Below are 18805 nucleotides of genomic sequence, written 5' to 3'. Positions count from 1 at the left end.
TAAAAAACTGATCATTTGTGAGAGGCTTACTAGTCATATTTGACCTAGGTTTTCTTCTTTGCTTGCCATTCTAACTCTCTAAAATAGGCAAACTTTCCTTTTCTCTTAGCAGAGACTACAAAAAAGACTTGCTAGATTGAGTATGTATGTCTGTCAGTGGTAGAATTTCTTTTTTTTTTTTTTTTTCTCAGTACTGGGAGCTGAACTCAGGGTTTCATTTTGCTACACAGATACTCTATCATTTGAGCCACACTTACCATTTGTGAGGCCCTGAGTTTGATCCTTAGCCACAAAAAAAAAAAAGACTTGCTTCTTTGAGACTGGGGTATAGCTCAGTGGTAGAGTACATATGTTGCGCCCTGGGTTTGATTCCCAGCACGCCACACACAGAGAGAAAAGCCAGTTGCTTCTATATCCACTGTGGGCAAGGCAGTAAGCTTGATGGTATAGCACTAGAACATAGAATTAAGACTTGCATCCTGCCCACGAAGTTTGTCAAGTAGTAGAGGAGCCAAAAGGTATATACAAATGATTGAAGCACACAGATCAGAGCATAGTGATGTTACAAGGACAAGTGAAGTGCTATGGAACTGTGAACAGAGGTCTTGATGATAAAATTTGCCTTTGTCAGTTAGGAGCTTTGTGTTCTTGAACAAGCTTATTAACTTTGGGTCTCATTTTTTTTTTCCTTCTGTGCAGTTAAGATAATAGTACACTACAAGGCTAACCTAGGATGAACTTAAACTATGTTTGAGTGTAGTTCAGTGCCTGACATATTCTAGGCGCTCTAGTGAAGAAATATTTGTTCATATGAAGTGAACAAATAAGCTATAAAACATTATGCAAAAATAAAATTAAACATTTTTGTAAATTTTGCATGTTCCAAAGTGCGTGTTCCAAAGTGACTTTTTATTTCTTAACAGCTATTCTTTCCCTGGAGCCTAACTCAAAAATTTATAGATTTTTAGTAATATTCCTTTGTTTTAGTGGGAAAGAAAGGACTTTATTTTTTTCTAGATTTTGGAATAGCAAGGTTTGGGACAACAGATTACACCGATATCAGGCTTATATTTGTTGCATTATTCTGCTGATATCTCCAAAAGTATTGGATTATTGATATTTGGATTTTACTTAAAATATGCAAAGGACAAACCATGCTTTCAGTATTAATGTACAGATGAAAGCACTTCTCCTTTCCTTCTCTTTCCCATATTTTTCTAGGCAGGATGTCGCTAATCAGATGTGCACCAAGACCAAGGAGGAGTGTGAGAAGCACTACATGAAGCATTTCATCAATAATCCTCTTTTTGCATCTACTCTGCTAAACCTGAAACAAGCAGAGGAGGCTAAAACTGCCGACTCAGCCATTCCATTTCACTGTAAGTGCCTCTATTTTTGTAAGAGTTACTTGGCCCATCCTCAGGCCCTGTTTCAGTGGCAGATAAACAGTGGTTTAATAACTTGGACAAATAAAGAACTTATGGAAGACAGGACGAGTTGGTATGGCAGCTATTGAGAGCCATGATGTGGCTAGGAGGGAATACATCCCCGGGGACAGCATTGTATCCTGGGCATCTGGGTACTTTAAGGTCCCTTGAATGTATCAGTTAACTTCTATAAGATGATGTATCAAAAAGGGAAGAACCTGTCCATGCTATTATAAATGCAAGCTTTTTGCAATCCCTTTGTCATCATAGAGTTGCTCATCAGGGTCCAGAACTTGACTTAGTTGTCCCAGTGACAAGTCCAAGGAATAGTTTATTTTTGTTCATTTGGTTGTAACAGTGCAGGCAGGTAATCTTATGTACCTGTGGGACCAATGGGTCTTTTAATAAAATATAACCAAAAAGATAATAATATTATAAATGGACATATTTCTTGAATAACTCCCAGAGCACAAGTAATGAGATAAAGTATTTTCTTTCACTGACCCTTTCCTCATACTTCCTAGAAATAGCTTTATAGCTGACTAACTCAGAAGTTGGTGATAATCTCCTATTTGGATCACATTTTGGATGTTAATGGTTGTGGGGGGTTTTTTGTTTTTTTCGGTGGGGTGAGGTTTGAACTCAAGGCTTCACACTTGCATGCAGATGCTCTACAACTTGAGTCACATCTGCCCAGGGCTGACCTTGAACCTCGATCCTCTTGGTCTCAGTCTCCCAAGTAGCTAGCACTTTTTCTCAAGTTCATTTGACTATTTGTTCCTAATAGCAACCCAGTGAAATAAACAGAACAGGTGCTTTGTTTTACACATGAGGAATCTGAGGTACAGAGATTTTAAATAATTTTTACACTGTTGTGGGAGTATTATATGTAGGAGCTGTTACTCAGTTCTAGCTACCATTTAAATCCAGTATGTTTTCACTTTTCAGTTGGAGAAGATTTGTAAATTGAGTTTGAACCTAAGGGTCAAGGGAGCTGAAGCTGACAGGATAAATACTTAGGTTCTGTAATATTAAAAGAAAGATCTTTTGGCTGGGTATGGTGGTGCAAATCTATAATCCCAGCTACTTGGGAGGCTGAGATGAGGAGGATTGTGGTTTGAGATCAGCCAGGGCAAAAAGTTAGTGAAACCTCATCTGAACAAAACAAGCAGGCTGTGCTGGTACATGACTATCATCCCAGTTATGTGGGAGGCATAGCTAGGAGGATTGTGGTCCCAGGCCAGCCCAGGCAAAAAGCAAGATCCTATCTGAAAAATAACCTAAAAGCCAAAAGGGCTGGAGGTGTGGCTCAAGTGGAAGATCCTATCTGAAAAATCCTATCTGAAAAATAAACTAAAAGCCAAAAGGGCTGGAGGTGTGGCTCAAGTGGAAGAATGTGTGCCTAGTAAGCACAAGGCCCTGAGTTCAAACTCCAGTCTGTATCACCAAAGAGAGAGAGAGAGAGAGAGAGAGAGAGAAAGAGAGAGAAAGGAGAAAGGGAGGGAAGGAAGGAGGGAGTGAGGTGTTTGATTTATTTCATTTTGAAACAGCAAAAGTCAGAGGATTTCCTAAGTTTTCATTTTAAAGAGATCAGTCAGAAACTAGATGTGGTAGTACATGCCTGTAATCCTACCGCTTGGGAGGCTGAGGCAGGAAGATCTTGAATTTGAGACCAGCCTGGGCTATATAGCAAGTTTGAGATATTGTCTCAAGAAACCAAAACAGGACTGGGGTTATAGCTCAGTGGTAGACTGCTTGTCTAGTATGCACAAGATCCCAGGATTGATCCCCAGCACGACAAGAAACCAAAAAAAAAAAAACAATGACTAAAATAGAAATTGGTCTATTTCCATAATACTTTATTTTGTTTTTACTTTTCCCTTAAAATTCTTCTTAATTTATTCTCTTAGACAGTTTTTCTACAAACAAAAGTATTTCAGAGTGTAAATTGAGGCTACTTTTGTGTGACTTTTCTCATGTCAATGTTTTTATTAATTAACTAAGAAAACCTCGTTAATTCTTCCAGCTACAGATGACCCTCCCCGACCTACCTTTGACTCTTTGCTTTCTCGGGACATGGCAGGATACATGCCAGCTCGAGCAGATTTCATTGAGGTAGGAAAACTTGTTTTTGATGTTGATGAGGCTTCCCTTACCCCTGGGCTCCAGATCACTGAAAGGGGATTTTCAAAACATTAATTTGTAAGGCCTTTATGCAGTTAAGTTATTGCAATTAAGTTCCTTTCTTCATTTGTAAACATTTTCACTTGTGGAATAGTAGAAGTTGCTCAGACTAAGAACCTGTTCCTTCAGTTGCATCTATTCTGGCTCCCACTTCCTTTGTAGGCACAAAATTTCTGCAGTTTGTTTCCCACACGTAGGGGTTTCAAAATTGTACCGTATAAAGGCTTGGCAAACTTTTCCTGTTAAGGGCCTGATAGTAAATATTTGAAGTTTTGTAGGTCATAAAGTTTCTGCTGCAACTAAACTTGGCTGTTGTGTGCAAAAGCAGCATAGATAATATATAAACAAATGAGTGACCTATGTTCCCATAAAACTCTATGCACAAAAACTTACAGTAGGGTAGACAGTAATTTGTTGACTCCTGCACTGTATACACACGTATATAAAGAATGACAAGTGTGTGTAAAAACTGTGCATTCCTCATTCAGCCATGGAATTAAAAACCATGTGATTGCAGTCACAGGAATTTTTTGGTTTTTTTTTTTTTTTTTTTGGCAGTACTAAGGTTTGAACTCAGGGCTTCATGCTTGCTGGGCAGGCATTCTACTACTTGAGCCATTCTTTCAGCACCAGAAATCTTGATCTACCATATAATCCACATCTGCAGTGCTCTTAGAGATAACTTGAAAGTTTTAACAAACTATAATTTTGCTAGCCATACCCAGGTCAGTATTATGTTCATGTCAGGTTATACCTCATAGACACTACCCCTATGTGTTGTCCTCATTGAATAGAATATGAACAAATCTACTTACTGAACTGTATAAGTAAGGTTATTGACTTAAATAAAAGATAATGAAAGGTAAATAAATCAATGCAGATAATTTTCCTACCTATACTTGAAAACCTAATCAAAGTTAGATTTTTCTTAGGAATGAGTAGACTATTTAAAAAATTGAGAACAGATTTGGCTTCATTCCTAAAACTTATAATTATTTTAATTTTTTGTTTTCACAACTGCCTGAAAGCCTTTCAGATTTTTCCTATGATTTGCTATCACTTGTAGCAGTATCCTAGCCTTTTATCCCGTTTAGTATTTTTTAACCTATGTTGGCTTGCGTATTTTCTGTTTGTTTCTTAAGCATGGCTACTGTAAGGGCATATTCAAAGCTGATGGGCTTGGGATGGGGATTTTTTTTTTCCCTCTAATAGGAGTTTGACAATTATGCAGAATGGGACTTGAGAGACATTGATTTTGTTGAAGACGACTCAGACATTTTACATGGTAATGTTTTATTTTTATCAAGTATTTATTGAGGGCTGGGGATGTGGACTGAGTGCTAGAACTGCCTAGAAGGTGCAAGGTTCTGAGTTCAAACTCTAGTACCACCCAAAAAAAGAAAAAAAGTTTATTGAGTTCAAATATCTGATGACTCTACATTGGATGCTAGCAATATTAAGATGGACAAAACCTGTCCCTTTCCCAATAGAATTTAGAACCTTGTGGTTGGGCTAGGGATATGGTTCAGCAGTAGTGCTTGCCGAGAATGTCTGAGTCCCTGGGTTCAATCCGTACTACCAAAAAAAAGAAATCAAAATCTAATGGTTATGTTGTTGGGTTTTGACTACCATCAAATAAGATTCGTGGTGATGGTGAGAATATTGATCATATAATAGTAGTTGAGAATAACCCATCCCTTGGACTATGTGACCTTTCTTTTGACTGAGGTAAGTTTACATTGAGATAATTGGTTAAGTGGGTCTCACTTGCCTTCTTAGAAGGAAGGGGAATAGTGTGGGATTTCAGTAACAACTGCTGGTACTGAATGTTTGCTATAATTTGTCACCCTAAATTTCTGATAGCAAGGGGGAAAAAAACCCAAAATTCTTCAAGGGTGGTTAGACAAAAATTGGGAATTTCTTGTCCCTTAATTTATTTTTGAGGCAGGGTCTCACTATGTAGCCTAGACTGGCCTCGAACTTGCCATCCCCCTAACTTAGCCTCTGGAGTGCTGTGATTACAAGCATGCAATACCACGCCTAGCAGAACTGTTGAATTTTAAGTTCCCTCAGTGAATGCCACAGGGTTGTTGAGAGTGGATGGTTAGTTGGTTAGGGCTGGGGTGTAGCTCAGCATTAGTCTAGTATTTATGAGGCCCTTGGTTCAATCCTTAGCACCCCCCAAAAAAAGAAATAGTGTAGATGAGTAGACTTTGAGTCCCTTTTTCCTCCTCTCTTTCCATTTTCAGTGAGTTTTATGATCTCTTTCAATCCAGAATTGAATATGGTACAATGAAGCATTTATGTTTTATTGGAATCTATATTCCTTAAACAGTATTTTCTTTATTTTTCTTAAATCTGTATCCCAGGCAGGAAAAGCAAGAAGAATACTTGTTGAGTTAACATGTTAACTGGTTCTCTGTTACTAGAAGGGGAACTTGATTGCTGATTCCTCTCTCTATAAAAGAGCTACCTGGGTGTTTGTTGACACAGACCTTGGACAAGAAAGAGTCCTTAGAAAAACTTTACCTTGAAAATTTTACACATTTTTTTGAGTGAAATTTGTCTTTGCAAAATTTCATTCCTCTTCTTTTCTCCTACACAACTTTAAGGAAAGTCAAAGTGACGCAGATTGAACTAAAAGAGGAAAGCTTGAAAGCAAATTCGAATTCACAAGATCCATTGTATTTGTTCAGTCTTCATGTCAATCTCCTTTCAACTCTAGTGACTCATGTTGTCTTTTTTCACCTCTTGTGTTGCTCCCTTTAAGGTGGCATGTAGATTCCCATTCATTATTCCTTTGTATATACACCAGCTTTCTTTAAAATGATGGTATTTACTGGCTTGCATCTTTCTTACCAAAACATTAGGCTATTATATTATATTGCAAGTAGGGAGCTTCATCATTCTTTTAGATACTGTTAAAAATTAGCAAATCAAAATCTCTAATGTTAATAAAAGATAACTGTGTAAGGGATTTACTGAATCACATCTGTAGGCACTAATTCAAGGTCTTCATTCTTTTTTTTTTCCTGTGGCACTTGGGTTTGAACCTGGGGCTTCATGCTTGAAAAGCAGGATCCATGCCTCCAGTCATTTCTGCTCTGGTTGTTTTGGAGATGGGATCTTGCAGACTATTTTCCTAGGCTGGCCTCAACTGAGATCCTCCTGGTCTCAGTCTCCCAAATAGTTAGTATTATAAGCATGAGCCACCAGACCAGCTCAAGATCTTCATTCTTAAACTCTTAACATTATTAAGAAAACTTGTATAAGCTGGGCACTGGTGGCTCACATCTGTAATCCTAGCCACTCATGAGGCAGAGATCAAGAGGATTATGGTTTGAAGCCAGCCCAGGCAAAAAGTTCATGAGATCCTATCTCAAAAAACATATCATAAAAAAGAACTGGCCAGAGTGGCTCAAGTTGTAGGCCCTGAGTTCAAACCTTAGTACCACAAAACAAAACAAACAAACCATCAAAACTTTTTGTTTTGTGTATTTAATTCTGCTCTTCATTCTTTGTAGAAGCAGGATTTGTAATTTCTTCTGATGTATTTGTGGCATTTTTGGTTCCTTCTGTAATTAAGTGGGAACAAAAGGAAAAGTCAGAAACAATTGATTAATAATTTTTACTTCAGGATAGCTTTTCAAATTTATAACATAATAGTTATCTTTGCTCTTCCTACAGTTTCTACAGTCTTGTAAATCACTAATTTTCATTTGAACTAGAACTGAAGCATCAGTTATTAGTGTTTATACACAAGTAACTTTAATACAACATAAATAATCCTTGGGCTGGAGGAGTGGCTCAACTGGTAGAGTGCCTGTCTAGCAAGTGTGAAGTTCTGAGTTCAAATCCTAGCACCAATGAATAAGTAAATTTATATAAAAATTGATTTAAAAAATACAACATAAATAATCCTTTTCCCACCCTCACTGGTCCAGTAGTTAACTGTAAGATATTTAGATGGTAGAGTGCTTACTTAGCACTGTGGTCTAGGTTTTTCATGCATAGGGCATATTAGACAAACGCTATAGCTAATAATAGCTAATATATATAGCACTTACTGTTTGCCAGCCCTTCACATAGATGAAGCCTTTTTTTGAGACAAGGTTTTGCTTTGTAACTCAGGCTAGCCTCAAATTTGCAATCCCCAGAAAAAAACCAAACAGACAAACAAACAGAAACCCCAACCTGGTCCTCAAGCATGATCTGAAAATATTTAGATGGGTACTTTTGAAGAGATATCGTTTTAAGAGGTTTGGAAATGCTTGGTGGTCAAAGGGATGCCTTGCTGGTGGTGCCACAAAGATGCTTTGTTTATGGCTCTGACCATAAACTAGCTCCTCTGACAGCATGACCCGTGTCTAAGCATGTGACCCAGAGCAGTCCCTCTCAAAAGACCCTGTGAAGGGGTCTGGAAGCCCAAGACGACTCAGGAAAGAATGAGAAGGAACTTTTAAGCACACCTGGCACACAGAGAAGGGCACAGATTTGGTGGAAATCAGGGCACTGATTGATTCAATCCTAGTTTTGCTTCTGAGTCACTGTAATCTTGGTCAAGTACTTGGAGTCTTGCTTGCTATTTCTTTGTATCCCCTACTAGTAAAAAGTAGATGACACGGATTAGTCAGTGTAAATGTCCCAGTGAATGATGGTACATAATTCAGACTGGTGTTATTACCATTCCATACATTATACTCTTAATATTTCTGATTATTAACAACATTCCTTTTATATTCCCTCACTTGTAACTACTGGAAGGAATATCTGCTGATGCCACCAAGCTCTTTCTTTGCCTCACCCAAAGATTTGCATTGATTCATGGAGTTTGTCTAATAAAATTGGCTTGCATTGTCCATTATAGAGGCCTGGGATACAATGGAGGAATAATTAATTGCATTCCAGTTATACCAGAAGGCTTTCAGAATAAGCCCAGAAAGATCACTGTGAGTGAAGCAGTATCTGAGAAAGGGAATTGGGGGAGGCAGAGAAAAGGAAGTTTGGTATTCCTAAAGAAGCCTAAGTGGCTCCTTCTTTCATTTTATTAAAATAAGAAATTACTGGTTCCCAAGAGAGAGATGGAGAAGACTTATAACTTGGAACTCTCCTTTCTCATGGTATGTTGTGAGATCTCAATGCAGATGCTTAATGTAGTTCCCTCTTTCTGACGTCTCCTAATTTAAGAGAAAGTATCTCCTGAATTTGTAAACTATTCTTTCCCTAAGTTTCTTGGGGTCCTAAAATTCTGGATGGACCATCCTTCTTGTCATGGTTGTCCAATAACTCAGCAAGGTAGAGGCATTCGGACTTCTTCCTATGTGTTGAATTAGTGTTTTCAGCATCTCTCAGGGTTGCACATTAGAACAATTTATGTTCTCTGTATTTGGAAATTTAATTTCAGCAAGGTTCCTCTGCTAAGCATGGACCTCTTTTCATTTTTCAGATTGTCTTCTTTTTTTCCTCTTTCTTTCTGTCTTTCTCTCTTTCTTCTTACTATTATCATTATTATTGGCAATATTGGGGTTTGAACTCAGGGCCTCATGCTTGCTAGGCAGATGCTCTATCACTTGAGGCATGCAACAAGCCCTTTTTTTTTTTCTTTAATTATTTTCAGATAGGATATAGGATTATTTTCTGTTTTTTCTTTTTTTTTTGCTGCAGCCAGCCTAAACCACAATCTTCCTATTTACTCCTCCCACATAGCTGGGATGAAAGTGCACACCACCATGCCCAGCATTTTTGTGGAGATGGGGGATGGGTCTCACTAACTTTTTCCCTGGGCTGGCCTTGAACCATAATCCTCAGATCTCTACCTCCTGAGTAGCTGGTATTACAGGTGTGAGTTACCATACTAGCTTCAGATTGTGTTTCCTTAGCCCATATTCTCAGCCTTTATATCCTTCAACAGTTAGCAGATCCGTGATCAAGCTTGATCTCTGTGTGCATTCACTTGTTGGCAATGCCCTTCATATTATAGTGATCTAGCTATTTAATGTAGAGGGCATTTTAGACAAACACTATTGCCAGTAATATCCGTTAGATATATAGCACTTAACTGTTCTCCAGGTATCATTTTAAGCTCCTCACATATATGAAGTCTTTTTTTTGAGACAGGGTGTTGCTTTATAACCCAGGTGAGCCTCAAATTTGTATTCCTCCTGTCTCAGCCTCCCAAGTCCTGGGATTACAGGTATATGGCACAATATCCAACTGTGTGAAGTCCTTTAATTCTCATAAAACCTTATGAGTTGAGTGTTAACTAGTATTCCCATTTTATAGATGAGGAATTGAAGGCTAGAAAGTTCAAGTAAGTTGCCTGAAACATAGCTAGCAAGTGGCAGAGCTATCCAAGAGTCTGGATTTTTTTTTTTTTTTTGCAAAGCAGGCTTCGTACCTCCAATCCATTTATCCATTTTGCTCTGGTTATTTTGGAGATGGTGTCTTGTGAACTATTTGCCTGGGCTGGCCTCAAACTTACAGTCCTCCCAATTTGAGTCTCCCAAGTAGCTAGGATTACAGGCATAAACCAATGTTCCGTTCCCAGCAGGGCTCTTAATACTGTATAATATTCATTGTCTTTATATCTTTGAATTTTTGTTGCTGTTTCTTTTTTTTGAGGTTTCACATTTGTGATCTTTTGTAGCTTCACCACAATTCTTGAGAAATAGGAATAGGTATTTTCCCATAATATATACAGAGAAATGTCCAAAGAAGTTAAGCAATTAGCCTAAGGCTTCTTAGATGCTGCCTTTAACCATGAGGTCACTTAGTCTTCTTCCCATAGACTCTGTCATGTATATCTTGGCCAAAAGCTTGGGGTGGGGGGAAGAATGTCTTTTGAAAAACCCTGCTTCTGGGGAATACCTGAGTTACAGGTTTGTGCTTGTGTCATTGGAGTGAAAATTTTGACTGGCTTCTCTGCAGTGAAGGCCTCTGAGTTGGTTTTCTTCCCAAGCAAGCAGTAAGTGCCTTCTGTCAAGAAGACAGAAACATGTTGCCAGCTATTTTGAACAATGTTAGAAATACATTGCAGTGGGAAGACGCTGCCTCTGTCTTCTGCCCACTTCTTGAAATATTTTAAGGCCAGCAGTTTGGAAACTTATCATTTCCCAGTGTAATCACAGGGAGACTGTTCTTCCCCCAGAGCTGATATGACAGAGGCCTTCTATCAGTGGATAGGTTATAGGTGGTTTGTTTGTGTTCAATAATCTCTAGTTTGCTGGGAGCTGGTGGCTCACTCCTATATACCTAGCTACTTGAGAGACTGAGATCAGGAGGATCGCAGTTTGAGGCCAGCCCGAACAGCTAATTCTTGAGACCCCATCTCTAAAAAAACTAGAGTAAAACAGACAGGAGGTGTGGTGCAAGCAGTATAGGGCCTGCTTTGCAAGTGCTATTTGCTTGCCTGTCACTTTAAGTAGCATGTAAACTGATGATTCTTGTTCTTACACTTTCTACCTTCTCATTTCTGTTTCGCTGTGCTGTGTTCCTCCCTGGGTTATTCATGCAGTTAAGATCTTGTAATAAGTTGTGGCTATCTGACTGTACTTTTTAAAGGAAAGTAGTAATTTCAAATATAACTTTTTCTCTGGGAGAATTCCAGTTCTCCCATTTGCTATGTGTTTCTTTCCTTTGTCCTCTAGAGCCTGTTGTATAAGTTTAAAATGATCAAGAACCATTGGTAGTGTTTATTTTTAGATTTTTTTTCCTTTTTTGATAATATAGTCTTTTCACTGTTTTCTGTTTAATTAAGTCATTCCCATACAAATCTCAGGAAACAAAATGGTAAATTTAGTGTCTTGCAAAAATTACAGAAGTGTTTTATCAAAATTAGTACTGATTTTTACTGGATATTTAATTCTTTTCTATTGAATTTATCTTACTAGTTAGATAAATGAAACAAGGCATATAAAAAAAGCCTTAAACATGAGAAGTTCTCAAAGTATTTGCCTATTGTTAGTATGTTTATTTCCCTTCCTGACTTGATTAGACTTCCTAATTCTTCCTTTCTCTTAAGAGATAGTGTATCATACAACTTGTATTTGGTTATATTGCATGTCAGAGACACTTCCTCTCTTTCCTCTTCCTACCCATCTCTTCTACCACATAGGCACGCAAAGTATATCTCACCAGCATAGCTTCCTAAAGCCCACCATTCCACAGCAAATGTTTTGTAAAACAGAGGCAGCATATGGGGCATTCTCTTATAATCAGGACCTTTATATGGAACAACCCCTAAATCAAGAAAGATTTCATTTGTGAAAGTTTGCTACCTAAAAAAAACAAAGTTTGAAAACCATTGTTTTAAATCTTGGACATAACAATATTGAATTATGTTTCTTTTGGCAGTTATAAGGAAAAATGAACCAATGTTTAAATCTTTAATCCATGGTAGTTAATTTTTTTTAATACTTTGTCTTCAAAGAATATTGCATTCACTCACCTCTGCAGATTATCCAGCTAAGAATTAGGTTATTATTATTATTGTTTTCTTAATCTCAGACCCACAAGAAAATGGCCTGGATAGAGTATTCTTGGACGTCTCTCAGCAGCTGAAGTTATATTTATATATATAGCAATCCCCTCAGAGCCCAGCATGTAAGATTTTGATGTTGAACCATCTAATCTAAGAATAGCCTAAGGGCACATCAAAGCGAGATGCACAATAATGGGTCAGTATGGAGTAGCTGGAATTTATTTTTATTATCTTGCCAGAATCAACCATATTGACAGTGTTTCAGGATTACACATAGTTCAACAACTTTCGTTTGCTTTCAGTTAATAAAATAAATTGGCGATTCTTACAGTCCATTGTATTCTGTTCTGTTCTCTTAGTTGTTTGGTGCCATTTATTTTTTTTCCTACCCACAGTCTAGTTCCAACGGAAGTGTGGGTTTCAAACTGTCCGTGGAGGTACTCTTAGGGATTACTGCTGGGAAAACTAGCCTGTGGCTAGACTGGGAAGTTCAGCTAGAGCAGATCTGACTTACTGTGCCAAGTAAGATTTTGTTTTGAAAGCAGTGTTCAAAATTTACTCTCATGTTCCTATGACTCCTTGCCCCCCCTGGGTTAAACTTGAACTTAGATCTCAAGCTTTTTGGACGAGGATCAGATTGCATTTCTGTTAGTTAGCTTTCCAGAGACTCTAGGCTTAATCTCTAGACTCTGATCTGGAATGAAGTTTACTATCTTGAAAGAAGTTATTCTTGAACATAGCTAAATTCTTTGCTTCAAAGGCTGATGTATTTTTAGAAATTACATTAATTGCATTTGAATAATGTGTTTATAATTTTTGAAAAGACACCTTGTAGATTGATATGCTATGCTCTAGAGCCTCCTCTGAATATATTCAGTAATGACAGCAAATGAAAAACACCAAACTCTCAATTTACACAAAACTTAAAAAGAGACTACAAATTATTAAGATAGTTCCAGAATCTGCTGAAATCATGAAATGCTTACAGAATCCATAGATGAGATGAACGGTTTAATGTAGCATAGCGCTAAGTTATGCATAACTTATAACTTCTTTTAGAGTTGTTATAATTGGTCTTCATTACTTAGCCCTAGAGGTCTTCTAATTATAGTCTTTGGGAGGTTTTTTGCTTCTGAGATTTTTTCTTTTTTTAATATATGTTTCCTTTTCTTTTTCTTTCTTTTTTTTTGTCTTTTTCACGTTTTTACATTTCACTTTCAGTGAAGCCGGGTTTAGGATATAGACCTAACATTTTCAGAAAGTAAACTCACAGACAGTAAACATGTTGGACAGGTTCATTGTTTTTCCTACTCACAACTCTAGAACCTGACTGCCTAAGTTTAAATCCCTGCCATGTACTTAGCAGCTGTGTGATCTTGGGATAGTTGTTTTGTATGCATGGTATATAGGGCCTATGAGGGAGTAGTAAGAAGCAAGACTAGGAAGGTAGGGAGTATCAAGACAAAAAGCCTTGTATAACATGTTAAGAGTTTGAACTCCTGTAAGTGGATGGGGAATTGCTCAGGAGTTATAAGCAGGGGAATTACACCACAGATTGTGTTGTAAAATACTACTCTGGTACCATTTGGAGGTGAGTTAGAATAAGACAGGAATGGAATTAGTAAGTATAATGATGTCTCTCTTATCAGGTGACTTCAAAGTGACGAGAGAAAAGATGCCTGAGCTAAGGAGTAGAGATAAAAAGATGAATTTGAGAGACATTAAGTGTTTAGATAAGACTCACTGGCTGACCAGATATGGAGGGAGGAGGGAAGAGTCTAGTTTGGACAACTAGCTTTACAGTGATGCTGTTAACCAAGGTAAGAGTTTTAGAGGACAGGAAAAAAGTTAGAATGGAAGTTTGCTACTGAAGGCCAAGTGAGTAGAGTTTTCCAGTGGGATCTAGAACTTAAAATAGATGTCTGAGTTTGAGTTACATAGTTTGATCGTACTTGGAACCGTAGAAGTAGATGAGTTTATAGGAAAAAGGTGAGGAGTGAAAAGAGAAATGAGAACAGAAGCGTAGGAATTCTGAAGATGGAAAAACAGCGACAGGAAAAGAAAGATCCAGAACCATTGCATCGATTAAAACTTTTCCTGTCTACTGCTTCTTTTCTCCTTATTTAACATGAAACTAAAGCCAGGAAAGGTTTGGGACAGGGTTAACAAAGCTGGTCATAGCTATTATGTTGCTAGTCTACTTGATGGATCTCTTCATTACAGAATGCAAAACTCTGTACCCTAAACAGTTGCTGTTCCCCAACTGAAAATGCTACCCTGGGAAAATGTCTCTGATTGGTCTTGTCTGTTGCCTCTTGAGCTTACTCCTATGTAGTTGCATCAACATTCATTTTTGGGCTGTGGGCATAACTCAGTGGTAGAGCACTTGGGTAGCATGAATGAGGCCCTGGGTTCTATCCCCAACATTGCCCCCCCGCCAAAAAAAAACCCAATCATTTTATAACTACCTTAATAGATAAAAATTCTAGTCCATGTTTTAACAAAGTTCCAACATTTACTCTATGTAGTACATAGCAATGTCCAAAACAGGTGTTTAGTATAAAGTGGAAATAGTAATGTAGATTAATGCTATGTGATATATATATACAGAAAAAGAACTTACTGATGAGAAAAATCAGTATGCCAGGACATTTTTATGCTTCCAGTAAAAGACTAGTGAGTGTGGAATAGTTAGCAGTTTAAGGTTTGAAGTTTGAGTAAAAGATTTTTTGAATTGTCTCTACTTATATTAAATTTTATATATTTATTATTTATACATACGTATTTACCTACAGCTCTGAAGATGGCTGTCGTTGATATCTATCATTCCAGGTTAAAAGAAAGACAAAGACGAAAAAAGTAAGTACAGAAAACTATTCTTCCTTCTTTCAGTTTTAGTTTATTGATTGCATGTAGCCTGTAAGAACACTCAACTTGTAGCCCATTTTGTGACCTTGGGGAAGACATTTATCCTCCTTGAGCATCAATTTTTCCATCTGTTAAATGGGGATAATAATCCCTGTCTTATTTTTACTTCCTCTTTCTTTACTCTGTGATGATGCTATAAATAATGCATAATTTGGGTATACTGCCTTAAGCTCTTTGGAAAAAAGGAGGAGCAGGATCAATTTTGTACTGGGGTTTAAAACTCAGGGTCTCACACTTGTTAGACAGGCACTCTATCTCCTGAGTCCTGCCTGCAGTCCAGTTACACTTTTTTTTTATCCTCTTATTCTGACTGTTCACTTTTTAGATGAGATGCCTTTCATTTAAAAGGCTTTTTAAAGAAATTCTGAACAAGTTACAGGCATCCTGGTTATTCCTTTCTTTTGCAATAGAACAAAATAAACATTCAAGTGCTAGAGGTAGCTCAGTGGTAGAGTGAGATCCTGGGTTCAATCACCAGCACCAAAACAAAATAAGAAAAGAAAAAAGCATGGATGAATGGATGGATGGATACATAGATAGAAGACAGACACACACAACACACATACGTACACATTCAGACTTAGAAATTGTAGACTTCAGCCGGGTGCCAGTGGCTCATGCCTGTAATCCTAGCTACTCAGGAGGCAGAGATAAGGAGGATTGCATTTCAAAGCCAGCCCAGGCAAATAGTTCACAAGACCCTATCTCAAAAAAACCCATCCCAAAAAAGGGCTGGTGGAGTGGCTCAAGGTGTAGGCCCTAAGTTCAAACCCTAGTACTGCAAAAAAAAAAAAAAAAAAAAAAAAAAAAGTTATGAACTTCAGACCCTCCCTCATTGGATTACAGAAACTTTTACAGTTCAGAGGGGGGTATGCAGAAGGTGTAAGTGTGCTGGTGTGTATATGACTGTGTATTCATGTATTTTATTTTTATGTTACTAACTATAGACACAGTGGTCAGCAGTAAAAGGTGGGGAGCGAGTTGGGAGGCACGCTTGAGGGACTGAGTTGTGATCTAAGGTAAAGCTTACTCCATGGTGGAGTCAACTTCCATGAAGTGCTGCAGAAGCTGACTCAGCTGGTCCCATGAGAAGCTTCATTGCTAGTTATGGACACGTATGCTATAAATCAAAGATTCCAGACACAACCCTGTGTGGCTTAGTTAGATTCTACTTTGTTTAAAACACATAATTAAAGCTAGACAGTATTGTAGAACTCATTTGTTGAGAGTTGCTGTTAGATCTTATGTTTTATGATGGCCTTCCATTAAACATGTACAATATATATTTATTTCAAATAGCTTCAAAGTGTGTGTGAATGCACAGTTGTAAATGTCAAAGGTGTGATCATGGTGCTCTTTTATGCTTAGCAGCTTCTCTTAAGTGGCTGTTCTCAATTATCATTTCCACAAGCTGAATAGATTAAGCTTATGATGTGGACAGATACCCTTCTGTTTCATTTTAAGTGACAGACACATGTTTTTCAGTATTTTTGAGTGGTAATTGATTTCATTCATTCTTCCAGCAAATAGTTACTGAGGGTATACTATGTCCAAGAGGGAAAACATGGGATGCTTGAGAGGCTAAAATTATGTTAGTGACTCACTAACTTACAGAAGTTTGTGGGGAGTGACTATATTATATAGGATGTCTAATAAAAGCTGCATATTGAAGACATTAAATGTGAAACTTATTCTAATACACAGATTATTATGGTTTTTCATTCTAGAATTATAAGAGATCATGGATTAATCAACCTTAAAAAGTTCCAGTGTAAGTATGAACTATTTCTTTACTTTATTTCTGTAATTTTTCTAATATTATTGAATAGGTTTAAATCATTTATGGCAGTGGTTATTAATCCACATTGCACTGTTAGCCTCACTAGGAAGAGTTTTAAAATTCTTATGCTTGGCTGGGGATGTAACTCAGTAGAGTAGAATGTGTGAGGCCTAGACTTTGATCCCTGACACCAAAAAAAAAAAAAAAAAAATCCAACCAAAGTCATCAAGGCAATTCTGATCAATAGCAGTAGTAAAAAGATATTATTGTGTACTACGTGTGCTCAGCAACACTTGTATAAAAATGTTTTAATTGAATAGTAATTACAGCATGAATATTAATAGATGATTTTCTAGCTAGTATCATGTTTTGAAACTACATATTAAATATAACTCAACCTTGATCTTCAGGTTATAAAAATATTTTTATAGAAAAATCAACAGACAGTGATACTTTCATTTTGTATAGTGGTAGACAAAAAATAGATTTAACACTGTTAGATGGTGATAATAAATATGATTTTTAAATGAGTTGTTAACTTTGACTTTAGTGTTTTAAATAATGGAAATATCTAAGCTGAGCAGGAAAAGAAACCCCGTACTTTTTTGTTCTACAATGTAGAGTCTATTCAGCAAATAAGAATGATGATCTCATAATAATAATTACAATATTTACATAAAATGTTTATAATAGTTGTGACATACACTTTTTTTTGTAAATGTACTTAATGATTATTTTGAAACATATCTTAGTTGTAGAATCTTTTATGGGTTGCTCTTTAACACTCTATGGCACTAAAAGGTCCAAGTTAGCCAGTCATACATGTTAAGTGTCTTTACAACCTAAATAAATGTCTTTATAGCTCCTGTTGTACAGCACCTGTCTAGGAGGTTTGAGGCCTGGAGTTCAAATGCCAGTATTACCAAAAATAAATAAATAAAATAAAATAATGTAAATAAATTAATGTCTCTGTAGTTTTTAAAAAACAGTCATAATTATGTTACATTTTATGCCTTTTATTTTGTCACTACACATTTTTCAAGTTATGTTTTGAGGATATTACTTTTAATAGTCACATAGTATATTCTTATATATGCATACAATTACATAATTGTATATACTTAACCCCTTTTATTAAATATTTGAGTTTTTAAAAATCATATAAATAATGCTATGATGAACTTGTTTGTGAATAAAGTTTTGTCTTTATTTAGATTTTTTTTTAAAGATAGATTATTAGAAGTGGCATTAAGGGGTCAAAAAATATTATTAAAAATTCTTTTTTGAAAAAAAATTCTTTTTTGTTTCTCTGATCATTAAAAAATACTTATGCATATTGCCCGATTGCTTTTCGAAAAATGCTTATATCAATTTATATATCTTCTGGCAGTATATGAGAGTGCCTGATTAGCTCCATATTCATCAAGGCATGTGAGTTTGTAGAAACAGTTCCTGATCACATTTCCCATGCTCTTTCTATAAACAGTAATTGGCACAGTAATGGGTCCCTCAACCTGAATTCCTAGGTTTCCAGTCATACATCATCAGTTAGGTTTGACCTTTACTCAGAGTAAATATTTAAGTTTTGCATAAATTCTGTTTTTAACTGATGTACAATAAGTTTGGTTTTATTATTCCACAACTATAGTTTTTCTAAGTATAGGGTTTACGAGAAACTCTGTTGCTTTTGAGAATTTAGAAGTAGCACATGTAACGTGGTTTCAACAGGTATTCAGTTGCCATCATATTAAATGTACAAGTGATGTTAATATGGTAGGCAGGGTTTTTTTCCCCTTCAGATTTTAAATTTTTACTCCAAATTCTTCTATGTAATCCTGATTGTGAGGGTTTTCTTTTTTTTCCTGTAATACAACAGTCTGTGGCTGCTTATTAAAGCAGCTCTTGGAATTTGTAAATAAAAACATCTCCTGCAAAGGAAGCAATCCATCTGAAAATGGGACTTCATTGAAATACCTGTCATAAGTAAAAACCTGTATCTTTAGTCCA

The 18805-nt window shown here is 36.7% G+C and overlaps 1 protein-coding gene and 1 long non-coding RNA gene across 8 annotated transcripts in view; one reads left to right on the top strand and one right to left on the bottom strand.

Moving 5' to 3' along the window:
- The window catches only part of Tada2a (transcriptional adaptor 2A), a 50668-nt gene that overhangs the window by 15194 nt on the left and 16669 nt on the right, over window positions 1-18805 (top strand). For all 3 annotated transcript variants that reach the window (XM_020178909.2, XM_074046305.1, XM_074046306.1), the window contains exons 6-10: window positions 1222-1379; window positions 3454-3542; window positions 4824-4896; window positions 14886-14949; window positions 16746-16789. In XM_020178909.2, coding sequence (XP_020034498.1) covers window positions 1222-1379; window positions 3454-3542; window positions 4824-4896; window positions 14886-14949; window positions 16746-16789 — 428 coding nt within the window. The remainder of the gene's footprint in view (window positions 1-1221; window positions 1380-3453; window positions 3543-4823; window positions 4897-14885; window positions 14950-16745; window positions 16790-18805) is intronic.
- The window catches only part of LOC141413783 (uncharacterized), a 37394-nt gene continuing 21797 nt past the window's right edge, over window positions 3209-18805 (bottom strand). For 3 of the 5 annotated variants that reach the window (XR_012438671.1, XR_012438667.1, XR_012438670.1), the window contains one exon: window positions 4625-7186. This is a non-coding gene — a long non-coding RNA (uncharacterized lncRNA). Of the gene's footprint in view, window positions 3601-4624; window positions 7187-8080; window positions 8211-18805 lie in introns of those variants that run through there. The other 2 variants (XR_012438668.1, XR_012438669.1) reach the window with 2 other exon arrangements.

This window comes from Castor canadensis, chromosome 11 (genome assembly GCF_047511655.1).
Source record: "Castor canadensis chromosome 11, mCasCan1.hap1v2, whole genome shotgun sequence".
Classification (NCBI taxonomy): Eukaryota; Metazoa; Chordata; class Mammalia; order Rodentia; family Castoridae; genus Castor; species Castor canadensis.
This window is presented reverse-complemented; position numbering and strand designations above follow the sequence as displayed.